This window comes from Macrobrachium nipponense, chromosome 19 (assembly GCF_015104395.2).
Source record: "Macrobrachium nipponense isolate FS-2020 chromosome 19, ASM1510439v2, whole genome shotgun sequence".
In the NCBI taxonomy this organism is placed as follows: domain Eukaryota; kingdom Metazoa; phylum Arthropoda; class Malacostraca; order Decapoda; family Palaemonidae; genus Macrobrachium; species Macrobrachium nipponense.
Window position 1 is genome coordinate 1105759 of NC_061088.1, and position 17043 is coordinate 1122801.

General features: G+C 41.3%; 1 protein-coding gene across 2 annotated transcripts in view; it reads right to left on the bottom strand.

Moving 5' to 3' along the window:
• LOC135213462 (3-ketodihydrosphingosine reductase-like) overlaps positions 1 to 16543 on the bottom strand; it is a 21328-nt gene extending 4785 nt beyond the window's left edge. The window contains exons 1-6 of one of the 2 annotated variants that reach the window (XM_064247412.1): positions 16413 to 16530; positions 13756 to 13913; positions 10959 to 11086; positions 2119 to 2290; positions 1759 to 1901; positions 690 to 881 (exon numbers count right to left, since the gene is read on the bottom strand). In XM_064247412.1, the coding sequence (XP_064103482.1) occupies positions 690 to 881; positions 1759 to 1901; positions 2119 to 2290; positions 10959 to 11075 (624 nt within the window). In that variant the 5' untranslated portion in view covers positions 11076 to 11086; positions 13756 to 13913; positions 16413 to 16530. Of the gene's footprint in view, positions 1 to 689; positions 882 to 1758; positions 1902 to 2118; positions 2291 to 10958; positions 11087 to 13755; positions 13914 to 16412 lie in introns of both variants that reach the window. The other variant, XM_064247411.1, reaches the window with a different exon arrangement.
• Positions 16544 to 17043: the final 500 nt, after the last annotated feature.

A 17043-nucleotide genomic window follows, 5' to 3' on the forward strand; every position in this document is an offset into this window, starting at 1 on the left:
CATAATTATTGAATGGCTGCAAGGTATTGCACAGCAAAGGTCATCAGTTAGACCTTTATCAGGGTCCAAGACATCCTTTAAACTTGAAAGAATGCCAGTCATCTATGTCTGGCATTTACAAAAGCCCTAATTCAAAGAAAATCATGAAAACTCCAAAAATCAATGATACAAGACTTTCCTTGAAACTAAAGTAACCATAAACCTTTCATAAATGCTATGTTTAGGTGTTATATTTAATTTCTGTAGGTTTCCTATTCAATCTCTGATTTGCAAATATAGTACCAAATTAAACAATGGTGTATTATACAGCAATGATAACAGTAACTTTATCATTATAGAACGGGATACCTGTCCATGGACTAATTTCATAAATTAGACAGCAGCACCTGTGACTACATTTTGAATATAACTTCTTGTACACTGACGGAGGAATTAAATGTTCACTGAAGCTCAAGACATGGCTAACGTGTTATTAAATCTACAACAATAAAACTGTGCAGTTATAAAATAAGGCAAATGAGCAGAAAGAAATTTAAAAGTTGCACAATATAAGCCATCATAAACTCATATCTACAACATTAATTGGACTACTAATAAGGGGGTAATTTTCAATTCCAAAATATACCTTATTTCAATGCACATCATAGAAGGGGCTTTCTCATCAAAATATGCCTTAATACAATTCTCACCTCCATGTGAAGGGCTTCAGCTAGCTTGATGAGGGCTCCCTTGGCTGCTGCATATGCAGTAAAACCATAAAGACCCAGCAAACCACCCTGAGAAGATGTAAACACTACAATTCCCTCTTCCTGCTGCTTCATATTCCGAACGACTTCTTGCGTGATGAAGAAGGAGCCCAAGAAGTTGACATCCATCATAGACTGGTGATCATTTAAAAAGAAGGGGAAAAAAAGGATTAGTAATTGACTGCAATAATATGCAAGATAACCTACAAATCAGTGCCATTCCATAAATCATATACAGGCAGTCCCCGGGTTACGACGGGTTCGGCTTACGACGTTCCGGGGTTAAGGCGCTTTTCAATTATATTCATCAGAAATTATTTCCAGGGTTACGACACATGTTCCAGGGTTACGACGTCTACAATGCTCATCTGGCAGAAGAAATATGACAACAAAAATGCAAAATAATCAATATTATAAGGTTTTTTGATGCAAAATGCAATACAAATGCAGTTTACATAGTTTTGAATGCACCCAAAGCATTAAAAATAAAAGTAAGGTTTTCTTAAGATTTTTAGTGATGTTCCGGCTTACGACGATTTTCGGGTTACAACACGTCTCAAGAACGGAACCCCAGTCGTAACCCGGGGACTGCCTGACAGGTTCAGCTTACAACGTTGCGAGGTTAAGGCGCTTCTCAATTATATTCATCAGACATTATTTCCAGTGTTACGACGCATGTTCCAGGGTTATGACACCCACAACGCTGATCTGGCAGATGAAATATGACACCAAAAATGCAACATAATCAATATTTGAAGGTTTTTTTTCTTATGAAAAATGCAATAATGCAGTTTACATAGTTCCCAATGCACCCAAAGCATTAAAAGTAAGGTTTTCTAAGGATTTTTTATGATGTTCCGGCTTACGACGATTTTCGGCTTACGACACGTCTCAAGAACGGAGCCCCGTCATAACCCGGGGACTGCCTGTAGTCAGAAGCAAACTGGCCATCTGTATGTGAGCTCTTGTGGATTTTTTCCATATATATACACAGAGCATACAAAACCTTTACCTTGACTAGCTGTGGTGAGAGATCTTCAAACTTCTGGGCACGGGCAAAACCAGCGCAATTGACTAGCATGAATACAGGGCCTAAGCTCGCCTCGGCATCTTTGACAACGGTGCATGCAACTTCCGCATTAGCCCCCAGATCAGCTGTTGACAATTTGTTTTAATATTAGTATCGATGCAACAATCAAATAACACTGTCCACAATAAAGGAAGACAGGCCCTAAGTTGCTTTTGAGAGAGAGAGAGGGAAATCTTTTTTTACCCTTACAGAGCTTGAATAAGTTTAGATAAGCCATTTTATAGTTGGTTGTAGAAGTCTGATGTTTTTTTTTATTGAGAGAGAAATCTTTTCTACCCTTACCTGAGAAAAACTGAACTTTCCCTCCACTGGAGATGCTTGAAATAGTTCCCTCCACTTCCTCTTGAGCCTTCTGAAGATTGGCAACATTCCTGGCTACCAGAGTGACCGATGCTCCTCTCCGTGCAACATCATGAGCAACACTCAAGCCAATTCCACTAGAGCCACCAGTTATCTGAAAGATCACACAAGTGAATGAAGTGATAGAATAGAATGGAATATAGAATTTAGGCCAAATGCCAAATGTTGGGATCTATAAGGTCATCCAGCTGAAAGGGAAATTGACAGTAAATAGGTTTGAAAGGTGTAACAGGAGGAAAATCTTGTATGTATGTACTTAAAAGTAAGATGGAAATCAGAGAAAATGAATGGAGGTGCAGTAAAAGGATTAAAAGACGTGTGGCTAGGGGCTGAAGGGATGCTGTAAAGAACCTTAAGTAATGCTTACAGTGCACTGATGTCACTACCTCCTACAAGGAATGAAGTAATAGAGGCTATTTCTTGTTTCATAGGCGTGAAACATCCAACAAAACCAAACACAGTAATGATTTGGCTTTATTTAAATGTATGCACATTGACTTTCAAGAAATAACCATCTTAGAATTGTAGTGTCAGTATTATTGCACAAAAAAATAAAATGATATTGTTATGTTACAATAAAGTTTCATACATACTTACCTGGCAGATATATACAATTAAAGGCCCACCCAGCCTCCCCGCAGGAGACAGGTGGAAGAGAGAAAATATGATAGAAAACGGGAATGGTTCCTAGTCCTGCCGCCCAGGGCAGGCCGGTAGATCACCTGACCTACCTGTAGCGAGTGGCGCGAAATTTGAATTTCTGTCGGGGACGACGGAGTCTTAGCTATGTATATATCTGCCAGGTAAGTATGTATGAAACTTTATTGTAACATAGCAATATCATTTTCATACAATCAACTTACCTGTCAGATATATACATAGCTGATTGGCACCCTTCGGTGGAGGGTAAGAGACAGCTACTATATGGAATAGACAGGTAAACAACATATGTTGTAGGTATAAATAAAACCTTGGTTCCTACCTGATAGGTGGTAGACTTCGTGGGTGTTTGCCCAGTAGTCTGCATCACCTCAAGAAACTTTAGCGAGATATATGATCTATGGCCAAGAGTTCTTGTGGGTCTGCCGATGGGGTCTTATCCGCTTACTCGGCAGAGCCTGAAAGGACTTTGTCAATGGGTGCTGATCCACTTATATGACAATACACCTTATGAAGGAGCACACAACCAATCCCGACCACCTGATCCTAACCATATGTTAGAACTAAGGATTGTTCCGAGTTATCCCCGAACTCTTCACAACAACCGTAACTCAAAAACCACTACGCACACATACATGATTTTCTAAAAAAAAAAAAAATTATACTCATCTAATTAGATATGACAAGACTCTCTTACTGAACAACATAGACGGCCGCCCGTGCTAAACCAAGTCCTCCATTGTTCGAAGAGACTCCAGACCATATCCAAAAAGAAGAAAAGTATATACTTTTAAGGATTGGTGTCGGCTCCCGTACCCAGAAACGTATCCGCCGATACGAAAGGACCCAGAGAAAAACACTTCTCATATGTCACACGAACATCTTTCAAGTAATGAGATGCAAATACTGAGTTGCATCTCCAAAATGTCGTATCTATGATGTTTTTAAGCGACATTCTTATGAAACGAGAGAGACGTCGCTACTGCTCTCACTTCATGAGCTTTCACTTTCAACAGTCGCAACTCTTCGTCAGAACAGACCTTATGCGCGTCTGTAATGACGTTCCTCACAAAGAATGCCAGAGCATTCTTGGACATCAGTCTTGTGGGGTCTTTTACCGCGCACCAAAGACCTTGTCTAGAGCCTCCCATCTGATGCTTTCTCTGAATGTAGAACTTTAGAGCTCTTACAGGGCATAGAGATCTTTCTGCTTCTCTTCCTACGAGACTCGATATGCCTTTGACTTCGAATGACTTAGGCCCGGGATTCGAGGGATTCTCATTCTTAGCTAAAAACAGGGTCTTAAACGAGCAAATAGCTGAGTCTCCCTTGAAACCTACTTTATCCTGCAGAGCATGTAATTCACTAACTCTCTTTGCCGTAGCTAAAGATAATAGGAATAGGCATTTTCTGGTGATGTCTCTAAACGATGCCAGATGAGGAGGTTCGAACCTTTCAGATGAAAGAAACTTGAGAACCACGTCTAGGTTCCAGTTAGGAGGGACCGGTTCCTTAGACTTTGAAGTCTCAAAGGACCTTATGAGATCGTGGAGATCTTTATTATCTGCCAGATCTAATCCTCTATTCCTGAAGACTGCCGAGAGCATACTTCTGTATCCCTTTATTGTGGATACAGCTAGATGAGATTGCTCTCTCAGGAATAGAAGGAAATCAGCAATTTCCACTATAGAGGTAGTGGAGGAGGACAACTTCTTAGTTCTACACCACCTTCTAAAAACCTCCCACTTCGACTGATATACTTGCCTAGTGGAGGTTCTGCATGCTCTCGCGATCGTGCTTGCAACTTCGCGAGAAAACCCTCTCGCTCTGACGAGTCTTTCGATAGTCGAAAGGCAGTCAGAGCGAGAGCAGGGAGGTTTTGATGATTCCTCTTGAAGTGTGGCTGTCTGAGAAGATCCATCCTTCTTGGTAGGGATCTGGGAAAGTCTACGATCCACTCTACCACCTCCGAGAACCAATCTTGGGCCGGCCAAAAGGGGGCTATCAATGTCATCCTCGTCTCCTTTGACGCCACAAACTTTTTCAGTACTAGTCCCAGGATTTTGAATGGAGGAAAAGCATAGACGTCTACGCGAGACCAATCTAGCAGGAAGGCGTCTACCATAAGAGCTCTTGGGTCTTCCACGACCGAGCAAAAGACTGCCAGCCTTTTGGAGATAAATGTGGCGAAGAGATCCACATGAGGTGTCCCCCACAGCGACCAGAGATCTTGACACACCTCCTCGTGTAGGGTCCACTCTGTATGAAGGACCTGGTTCCTCCTGCTGAGTCTGTCCGCCCTTACATTCTTTACTCCCTGAACGAACCTTGTAAGAAGGGAGATGTTCCTGTGAGACGTCCAAAGCAAAAGGTCTTTCGTCAGCTCGTACAGGAACAAGGAGTGAGTCCCTCCTTGTTTTCGAATGTAGGCAAGTGCCGTGGTGTTGTCCACGTTTACTTGCACTACTTTGTTCGAAACCAGAGGTTCTAGACTCTTCAAAGCCAGATGTACGGCGAAGAGGTCTTTGCAGTTTATGTGCCAAGACACCTGCGCTGGTTCCCAGGTGCCTGACACCTCCTTCGAGCCTAATGTTGCTCCCCAACCTTTCTCCGACGCGTCGGAGTACAACATTAGGTCTGGGTTCTGGATTTTTAGAGATCCCTTTGTTCTCTTTCAGAGGGGGCAACCACCATTCCAGGTGCGGTCTTATCTCCACTGGAATGGGAAAGGCGTCCGAAAGTTGTCCAGTTTTCCAACTCCAAGACCTCTTGAGGAAGAATTGAAGCGGACGTAAATGAAGTCTTCCTAGTGGGAAGAACTGTTCGAGCGAGGAAAGGGTCCCTAGAAGGCTCAACCATTCCCTCGCCGACGTCTGTTCCTTCCTTAAGAAGAGAGAGACTATCTGCAAACCTTTTGCGATTCTCTCTTGCGAAGGAAATACTCGAAAACCCCGAGAATCCATCTGAATCCCCAGATAGACTAAGTTCTGCGACTTCTCGAGGTTCACGAGTAATCCCAACGCTCTGATCAGATCTAAAGTTAACGTAAGGTCCTCCAAGCACTGTCTCTCTGATCTGGCCCTGATGAGCCAGTCGTCCAGATACAGAGAGATATTTACTCCTTTGAGGTGAAGAAACCCCTCGCCACATTTTTCATCAGGCTTGTGAAGACCTGAGGAGCTGTGGACAGGCCGAAACACAAGGCTCTGAACTGAAAGATCCTTCCCCCCGTCATGAAACGGAGGTACTTCTTCGATGAAGGGTGGATCGGGACGTGAAAATAGGCGTCCTGGAGATCTAGAGACACCATCCAATCTCCTTGTCGCAATGACGCAAGGACTGAGGCAGAAGTCTCCATCGAGAACTCCTTCTGAACAAATTTGTTCAGAGAGCTGACGTCTAGTACTGGTCTCCAGCCTCCCGAGGCCTTCGCAACCAGAAAAAGGCGATTGTAAAACCCCGGGGAGTTTTTGTGATACCAGTACTTTAGTTCTATCGCTCTTCTTATTGTCCCACATGTGTTCCACATCGGATCGAAGAGTATCCCTCAGCACCAGGTATCTTGTACTTGCTGTTAGTCGTGTGTGACGTTATGGAGGAGTTGTCAGGAAAGGGATACGATATCCCTTCCTTATTACAGACAATCCCAGGAGCCTGGCACCTACTGGTGCTTGGAGGAGAGAAGCATCACTTTCCCTTTTTAAAGGGACGAAAGGCAGACCTACCTCTCTTCTCAGGAGCCTTCCTTCTTGCGGGAGGTCTGGAGGTCGGGCCACCTCGAAAGGGCTGAACAGATGTACTCGGTCCTTTCTTGTCAGGTGTAGAAGCAGGCTTCTTCTTCCTTGCTGACTGCGTCAGAAGGTCCTGAGTCGCCTTCTCAGTTAATGAACGAGAAATGTCCTTCACCAACTGAGAAGGGAACAAAAAGTCAGACAAAGGCGAATACAGCAGCGCTGCCCTCTGAGCGTGGGAGACTGCCTTGGTTAAAAAGGCACTATATACTGTCCTCTTTTTTAGAAGACCTGCTCCAAACAAAGAGGAGATCTCAACCGAGCCATCCTGAACCGCTTTGTCTATACAAGACAAAATGCACAAAAGGACTTCTGGTTCGAGTCCTTCAGAATCATGGGCTTTCTTGGACATCACCCCAAGGGACCAGTCTAAGAAGTTGAAAACTTCCAATACATGAAAGAGTCCCTTGAGGAGATGGTCCAGTTCTGAAATGCCCCAAGTAATACGTGCCGAGTTCAAACCTTGTCTACGTGAAGCGTCAACTAAGGTCGAAAAGTCCACTTCTGACGTAGACGGAAGAGCAATACCCATATTCTCTCCTGTCTGATACCATATGCCTCTTTTACCAGCTAGTCTCGCTGGAGGCATGCAGAAGACCGTTCTGACTAACTCCTTCTTAGACTTCATCCAAGAGTCTAAGGACTGAAGAGCCCTCTTCATCGAAATGGCGGGCTTCATTCTGAGAAAAGACGAAGATTTCTTCGTCTTAGCACTCGAGAAAAGAGAGCGCGGAGAAGGAGGAGCGGCAGGAGTCAAGTCGTCTCCATACTCCTCTAGAAGCAAGGCAGTCAAAACTTTATAGTTCGACAGTCCTTCTCTTCCTTGATACTCTTCCTCCGAGTCTACTTCTAACTCGGGATCTAATTGAGTCTCCGCTGCCAAATCCGTATGTCTTTCCTCTGGAGGAGACAAACTCCTAATAGGAGAGGGGCTAAGGGAATGATATTCCTTCCTCTTCCCCGCTTTAATAGTCCTGGAAGGCGCCAAAAGCTCAGGCTTCTCTCCATAAATGGATGACGCTTCCCGCTTGGATGACGCTTCTCGTCCGCCAAGCGTCCTGGCTGACGCCTCCCGCTTGTGTGGCTGCTGACGTCCGGATGACGCCTCGCGCCTGGAAGCCGCTTCGCTCTCAAAAGGCGTCCTAACTGGCGCCAAAATATTGGTTGGAGCCTCGCGTCTACAAGCAGCTTTAAAAGACGCTTCATGCCTAGAAGACGTCTCACGTCTCTCTGGCGTTACGTGTCTTCCGTAAGATCCTCCCGATCTCGCTCTCGAACCCGAAGCTTCTGCGATATGTTTAGAAGCTTCACGTTTGCATGACGCCTCTCGCTTAGCAGGGGAGAGAGGACGAGACTTCTTGATTGGAAGCGCAACGTCCTTCCTACGAGGCGCTAACACTCCCACCAAAGAGGCCAGTTGTTCTTGTACTGCCATGATAATCTTCCTTGAAGCTTCTCCCACGTCATTTGCATGACGCCTTTCGTCATCAATCGGGGGAGAAGTAGGAAAGGGTTCTTCTGCGTCCTCGTCGGGTGACGCTGACGCCACCTTCGCCTTCTTAATAGACGAGGGAGCGTCATCTGAGAAACGCTCCGGGCTCGAATCAAATTCGGGTTCTTTCAAATGCCGTTTCAGAGGCCTCGATAAATCCGACTCCTTCCACCCTCGTTTAGGTGAGGGAGAGGGAGGAGGATGAGAAACACTCACGAAGGACGCTTTTTCTAAAGCGCCCTTGAGCAGCCTGCCACGAAACAGAGCTTGCTGAAGGGACGTCTGACCGTTGGGGATTCCCCACGACCTCCTTAAGGCTTTCGACTTTCCTTCTCCTCTGGGCATGGGAGCTTGGAAGAGGTCTAGGCCTGGGAGCGTCGCAGGGACGATCAAACGCCCCCTCCACAACACTGGGAGAACTCACTTCACTGTAATGCTCACTTTCACTAGCTTACCTTGTAAGTCCGCCATTTTGGACTTCATGTCTCGAATAGTAGCTTTCAGATCGGCGATTTCCGAGGCCGATTCCGAAAGTAAACCTTGTGAATTAGACACATAGGGAGAATCTAAATCATTAGGATTAGAAAAAGTATCAATAAAAGGCTCAATAGGCCTTGAACTCACACCTTTCAGACGTCTAACCCTATCCCTCTCTAACTTCTTCAAATAAGAAGTTAAAGTCTTCCATTCTTCTGCATTTAATCCCTCGCATTCATGACAAGTATTAGTAGCAGAACACTGAAACCCCCTACATTTACGACATACAGTGTGAGGATCAACCGAAGCTTTCGGTATCCTCACCCTGCAGCCTACATTCACACACATTCTCACACTCACATTTGAATCAGACATACTGAGAAAATTCCAAAAAGCAAGTCCGAAATCAGTCCACAGTAGCGAATGCCAAAAACACGATCCCGATACGTCACCAAAAAGCCGATAAACGATGATCAAAGGATGAAATAAGAATCTAAGTCAGGAGGTAATAGCAACAATGTTGATACCACCGGCGACAGAGAAAATATGATAGAAAACGGGAATGGTTCCTAGTCCTGCCGCCCAGGGCAGGCCGGTAGATCACCTGACCTACCTGTAGCGAGTGGCGTGAAATTTGAATTTCTGTCGGGGACGACGGAGTCTTAGCTATGTATATATCTGACAGGTAAGTTGATTGTATGAAAACAGAGAAGTTTTTTGTGATTACATTATTCCATTTATAGTAGTACCGTAACTCAGCTAACAGACACTTATAGCCTGTCCTTGAATATTTTCTAAGTATAAGCACTACCTGGGTTACGTCGGCCTCGGCTTATGTCGTTCTGAGCTTACAGCACTTTTCAAACATATCAAAACATCTGTTCCGGGTTACAGCGGATGTTCCGAACTTACGTCGTTTCAGTCTTACAGTAACAGAAGAATATTTGTATATTTTTGGGAGAAATTCTACAAGATCATGGCTGCACACCTCACCAGAAGCAAGGTAAATCAATTAGGAAGTTTTCAAGACAACCAAAACATTAAGGCTTTCATGACTTTATTTCTCATTTTTTGCAATTTTGTACAGGCAGTCCAAGGTTATCGGCGGGGGTTTCATTCCGACATGCTTGATGATAAGCGAAAATCACCATTAACCAAAACTCAGCAATTTATGGTGCTTGTGGTGCCAATAACCAGTTCATGGCGCCTCTGTTAGGTTTGTATTTGGGCCATAACTCTATTATTGGTGCCGATAACTGGAAATCATCGGATTATGGCGGCAAGAATCTCAAACTGACAAGAGCCATAAAACCGGATAGCCATTAACCAAGTCCATCGATAACTGGGGACTTCCTGTGATATGGTGTTGCGGCATACATCGTGCTTCAGGAACAGAACCCCCGACATAACCCGGGGACTGCCTGTATCCTATATCTAGCAGTAATTCCACAAGTTCCTATAAAAAACTGATCTGTGCTTTACACCTGACATTCACTTTATGAGATTTATCTCAAAGTTTATTGTATCTGAAATGGTGGCACAGCAAAAAATAATCATAAAAACATAACTGGTAAGTAGTATACATTTACTACGTTGAGGTATTAGTACGTACTTAGGATTTCAATGCAAAAGTTTTCCCACACTATGGAAAGAGTACCATTCAAGAACCTAAATACAAAAAGCTAGTGTGAAATGTTCATTACTAAATGTAGACAAATGTCTACATTTACATAACACTTTCATGTCTAAAATTAATGCTAAAACCCAGTAGCGCTTAAGCAGAGTTTAATACGTAATCTAAATAGCGAAAGGGAACTAATGAAGCTCCTCCTAATGCATCGATAACTTATGCTATGCTTACATTGTATTATTTAGAGGATGAACCCTATCATAAGGAACAAGCCTAAAGGGGCCACTGACTTGTAATTCTAGCTTATACCAAATATGATGTACATTTGAGAGAAGTAACAAAAGGTAATAGGGAATACAGAATGTAGAGATAAGTTATAAGAAAATAACAAATAAATGAACAACATTATCAATAAGTAGATAAAAATATGTGTAAAATACTAAAATACAAGGTAAATTGTTTTTTGGTAGTAATACACTGCATGTTTGGTTGAACTTTTGAGGTTCTGTTAGCACAACAGCCAGCCATGAAAAACTGTAATTCTTTGTCAGCAATATTAAAAGATTCATCTATATAAATAATCTGAGGAGTCCTGGTGATTTATTCTACTTAAAAAGAAGAAGGAATTTAATATGAGGAGATTCTAACAGGTCCATACATACTTTACATACATTACTTTTCTATTTAAGAACTTTTAAAAAAATACACTCACCAAAACATGTTTCCCTTTAAGATCACGCTTCTTGGTGGAAAAGATATTGGCAATGGTAACAATGGCCACGATGACCATCGTCACTCCTATATACTCCAAGTAGCAACATAAACTCATTCTTCAGGTCCCTGAAAATGTTGGTACAAACCATTAATAAGGATAGTAAATTACATTTACATTATTATCTATAGCTTACTGTGACATATCACAGGCAAATACAGTACAGTGAAGGGAATACAGTATTTTGGGCATTCTCGATAACATACCCACATTTATCCGACATAAATAATCCAAGTCAAAGTGCTCAGTAATCATAATGTTCAGGATGTTATTTTCTCAAGTGTACTGTAACAAAACTTTATCCCTCTTCACAAAAGGAATCACACCAAACATCATAAATAACATAATTTGATCAGTCTGCAAATACTGTACCATTGTGCTGCAAATCCAGAAGGCCAACTGCAATTTGTGAAAACTACCAGGTGACCCTTGCATAATGTTGCAAAGTTTGGCTTCTTATAATTTAATAAAATAGTTTGAAGCAATGAAGCATGAGACCAATATAATTTATTTGACTAGTGTAAATGAGCTATCATTTACAGCTCTCTGGGTCAGGTAGAATCCAGTGCACTACATTGGGTTAGGTTTAGATGTACTGTACTCCTCAAGTTTATGCCCCTCAAGGTCATGATAGATTCTGCAATTCTTGGGGAATGCCTGATCATGAAAGATTAAGCATTGTAGATTAGGTTAGAGCGCATCCCTGTATTTCACTCTAAATTTAACTCCAGAAAGTTCAGATTGGGATGTATCCCAGTAACTCCTATTCCCAATTTGTTTGGTATTTGTTACAAACCGCATAGATGAACCATATATTTTCCCAAATATGTCTTATAATTTATGTATTTCTTTCCATTACTTAAATTGCAATACATTTGTTCCTGCTTTTTTCAAACCATAAAATTCCTGTTGCTAAACAAAGTCCACCCCATAATTATTAAATGCATGGGGGGCAGGTATATACACGAAAATGAGTAGTTATACCATCAGAAACGGTAAAAAATGCATAAAACAAAAGATGACCAGCTGAAAAAAGGTAAGTAAAACTTGAGACTAATAACCTACTGCACCCTTCTAGTTTGGTAGAGGGTTAACTACCAGTTTAGGTGCAAAGCAGGTGCCATGTTTAGTACTACCAGGCTCTTCCCAGTTGATGACTGGTGCAAATCAGGCCACAGCAGTAGTCACAGTTTTACCCTGGAAAAAAGTTCATGTGTTTTGCAAGAAAATGTATAAAATTTCTAAGTATCTGTGTGATTTATTTGGCTACTTCCTAACATAATAATGGACTGCATATTTAACAACTACTACTTATCTTATGCTTTAAGCATTTATACCATTATTGTATGATTTGATTGGCTTTTTATGAAATTTAGAATATCAATTGGCACTAAAGAGTGAAAAGAAGGTTTAGGACAGCAGAATAACGAGATCCATAAAAATAAAAGAGACAAAGTACAGTAACAGGATCTAAGAGTGGAACTGGGAAATAGGCTAACCCAACAGTTGCATTAAGAAGTAATAATTAGAAGGGTTGGACAGCTTGAAATTAGCAAGAGGACATGGGAATAGATGTAATTTAAAATACCCAAAATGGGTGCAGTAAATGCATAGGAGACAGCCACACGAAAATATCGTTTTTTAACACAATTTGTTGGCTAACCAATATAGAAAAGGAAGTATATAATACAGTTCAGGTGAGATCATTTGTTAAACTTACAGAGATAAGAAATTTGCTGTCTTCTGTTATGTTCATCCCCTAAGGGGTGGAACTAGCCTATGCATGGCAGAAGCTACACAAAATGCTGTGCTCAGTACCAGCCCATACGGGATTAAAGTAAAATTAGAGGCAAAAGATGGTCAGTTTCTTGATAAAACTGAGGACTACTACTGCAGCCTGGTTCCTGCTGGTTGGAGGCTGTAATATTGACTGCCTTCTGCTTATGTTACTGCATATTTATATTTATGCCTTTTGTTTGTGTTTTTAAACTTACAGTCTTTTGTTTATGTTTTACATTCAAACCCCCAAGATATTGGTGCTAAACACTGTGCCCCTTTTGCACAAACCAGAGGGGCATGGTAGTAGTCTTCAGTTTTACCAATTTCTCACTATCTCAGTAAATTTTTTAAATGATCTAACCTGTATTGCATTAGCCTATATAGTCGACACCTTTTCTATATGGTGTAGTAAACAAATTACATTAATAAACATCTTCCTGTGGCTTTATATTTGGTACCATGGGAACATTTCCCATGTAATAGCTATGACAGGACCCTGATGGGGAGGGGAGAGGAGGTAGGGGAAGATACAGGGCCTATGTAAAGCACACCTAGATTCTGAAGGACAAGTTAACCTAACTCAAATTGTAAGTTTTCAATAATAATTTATGGTAAGTAACCAAACTTAAAATTTATTTCACAAGTTTTAAACAAAATTATATGCAGATCAATCTGACATTAAGTTATGGCGGGACCCAGGGAATGGGGGCCACAGGGCCTGATAAAGCACACCTGAACTGAATTACCCCCCAAAACCAGGATAAGCTAGTCAAACTTAAATTACAAATCATATGCTTTTGTTAATAATTTAGAGGAATTAGTCAAGCTTAGGGTAATTCTAGGCAATAGGGTAAACGAATAAGTAGCGACAGGGCAGCAACCTCTCTCGGAAAGCGGCCACTTCCCAAAAAAGCGCTTGAATTATGCCATTATTCGTAATTTAGAAGAAAACACTTACTTCAAGAGGAGCGTACAGGTCTTGGTGTGTTGCCTGGATGGCCCACAATTTTTGACTGATACTCATGGCTGCAAATTTAAGTACTTTTTTGGGAAGGTGGCCACATTCCGGGATCGGAGACCATTTACCCTACTCCACACCGACTGCAAGGAACATTCCTGCGAATATGACAGCCACTAGGGATTAATTTGATTGAACTGACTGAATATAAAATTTAAGCCAAAGGCCAAACACTGGGACATAGCTGTGAGGTCATTAAGCGCTGAAACAGAAATTGACAGTATAAGGTTTGAAAGCTGTAATAGGAGGAAAACCTCGCAGTTGCACTAGCTATGAATAAACTGTTAGGAAAGGGTGGAAAGTAAGATGGAAAGACAGAGAATGTGAAAGGAGGTACAGTAAAAAAAATGAAGGAGGTTGCAGCTAGGGGCTGAGGACACTCTGCAAAGAACCTTAAGTAATGCCTACAGTGTGCAACATGAGGTGCACTGGCGGCGCTACTCCTCTAAGGGGCACTAGGAACTAGGGCGTCGAATGTACCCATTTCGCCATGTTTAGTAGGGGGAACACCGCAGTGGATCCATCATCATCGCGTGGATCAGCCTTATTCACTCGATATTTAATTGGTGAAACATGAATACAATTACATCTTTAAGCATACCATTCAAAAGATTGAAGTTTCGTCAACATAATGTGATATATGAAAGCGCCATACGAACTAAAATAAGCATGTGAGCTCTTCGTAAAATACGTTTTCAAGGCAGTTTTGAAATCCAATATGGCAGCACCCGCGTGAGGTGCCGTTCATAAGCGCAGTGGAGCCACCATCTTTCCCAGCCTTCCCAGCACTCATTTGAACAATATTAGCGTATATATGTAACGTTTATTGATCTTACTCAAGACTGCAGTTGTAATCAGCACAATAAAACAAAATTTTGTTGCCTATATTAGTGAAAGTATGAAACTTCTTATTCCCGGGGTCATGGTTTGAACTGAAATTCATTTTTACCTTGTAATCGGTGGTTTTATCCCTACTGCCATCACAACTGAAACTCCACAGTGCTTATTTGATTGTAATTATACATGTTTTGGTCTTAATTCACTCCAAATTGCACTTTGACTACGTTGCGGTTCCTGGTTCCTAAATGCTCCCTCCACAAACACAGTTGCGGGCAGCACACAAGTACACGGTTTATGTGGTGTAAAGCTTTATTCCCTTAATTGTTTACTTTGCTCATTATTTAGTTTAACTTTACTTTGTTACTTCAAAATGTTTATTTAATTCATGTCTATTATCCCTTTTTTGCAACCAAATTAACCCCGAAAAATTACAGATATTTCTAAAGTAGATACGAGCAGATGGCAAAATGACTCATCGTTGCCAGTGTAGTGGAGCTTCACATATACGCCGATGCATTTACAAACTGTTTCCATGAATTCTAGTTGTCATAATAATGCAAAATGATAAAATTGCTCTAATATGTATAAATACTACAAATAGATACGCTAATTTCACTTATTTCCCCGGTTTTGTGTAAGTCTTATACCCTGTTTGGAGGGTAAACACATACCAATTGGCAACACTGATAAACAATAGAACAGCGCGAAGAATGCTGTAGGTATTGTTCAAAGCAAAACTGTTGATATTTGAGTCAGGAATCTAGTTACATTTTCAACAACGAATATTTTCAAATTAATAATCATGAATATGTAAAAAATTTATGCAATTCATGACCTTATACTGCCTTTTAACTATTTATTGAAATAATTATCTAGTGCACGCTTCTTCTTCTTCTTCTTCTACCAAAAATCGTAGTTCCCTTGGATAAGTCGTGGTTGGAAGTCTGTTTACGATTTTTGTGAAGAAAGTGCCCCAGTGTCTATGGGTACAAGGGGTGTGCGGATTTAGCACATGGAATGGATAGTTTATTAACACAAGTGACTCCGCAAACATCGAGATGACGTCAATCTTCTCAATATTTGGAGTTGTAAGTAAAAATTTCCAAAGTGTCATGGAGGTATGTGTGCACTGTGTATGGCTACACTTTCATTAACCTCTGTTTTATCTTAAAATATGACCTTAATTTCTAACTTTAGAGAAAATACTTATACTTCGAAAGGATAGGTAGTAGAGGTCTCGAGTTCTTGCTACCTACTATCACCACCAATAACTCATAACTGATGACCATCTCCAGTGTCAGGCCATGTTAAGGTACTTTTTCGGAGGGTGGATCCACACGGGGTGGAAAATGGATCCGCTAGTCCAGTCGGTTGTTCGCCCTAGTACTAGCCCCTGGGGGTTTTAGCCTAATTACAGTTCACCAGCAAAAAATAACGGCAAATTCTTAATAAGCAACCCTAATAGGCTACTAGGCTAAAAGGAAACTGTAGCTACCTAATTTCCAAAGAAATAACAGAGCTTAGATTTAATCCCACAAGTTTTAATAAAGATACTACAAGCAGATTTACTCGACATTGGCTTGGGAGAGCAACAGACGTCTACCTACCTGGGTTAGTAGTATGCTTCGCTCTACCTAGCCTAATGCCGAAACAATAGATACCTAGGTAGGTAGGTATTACCTATCACCCTATCCTCAACACATACAAACAAATTACCACCCAGAAAGGATTAAAAAAACATCCGTCATTATACTTACAATGCTGCTAAATATTCAAAGAAACTGAAAGACAAATAATAAGAGAGAGAGAGAGCTGGATAATAGACGTGACTCGTAATCGGAATTCCCGTGACTGGCGTCGGTTTGTTTACAGATGTCAAAAGCAGTAGCGAGTTACCAAGAGTAATGTTTCTCTTCGGCGAGATCAAAGGCAACATGACCACAGGTATTAATACGCACAGTTTTGCTCTAGATCTCTGCATTTTTTTTTTTTTTTAGTTTGTGACCGTGTGGTCTCCGATTATCCTGGATTAGCTCTCTGATTTTTATCTTTTTTTATAATCAACCATCAGGTATTCGAGATATTTTTCTTTACCTTCTAACTTTCTTTTCAACTGCATCTCATTTGTGCCTCGACTGTCTTATTAAAGGAAGACAGCGCTCGGCTACGAATTTCAGCATATTATTATACCTGTGGTATTGCTTATTGTCAAGAAGTCAAGGATCGAAAAGTCCAAGTTTTCCACTATAAAAATAAAACCGATTCTATTCGGAGAAGGTTGAACAGATTTAAATTTCGTGGTCCATGAGTCAGAGTCGTTTTACTTATAAATTACCACAGGTATACTTCACCTAATAATTAAGAATAAAGTTAAGGAAATCTGTTAAC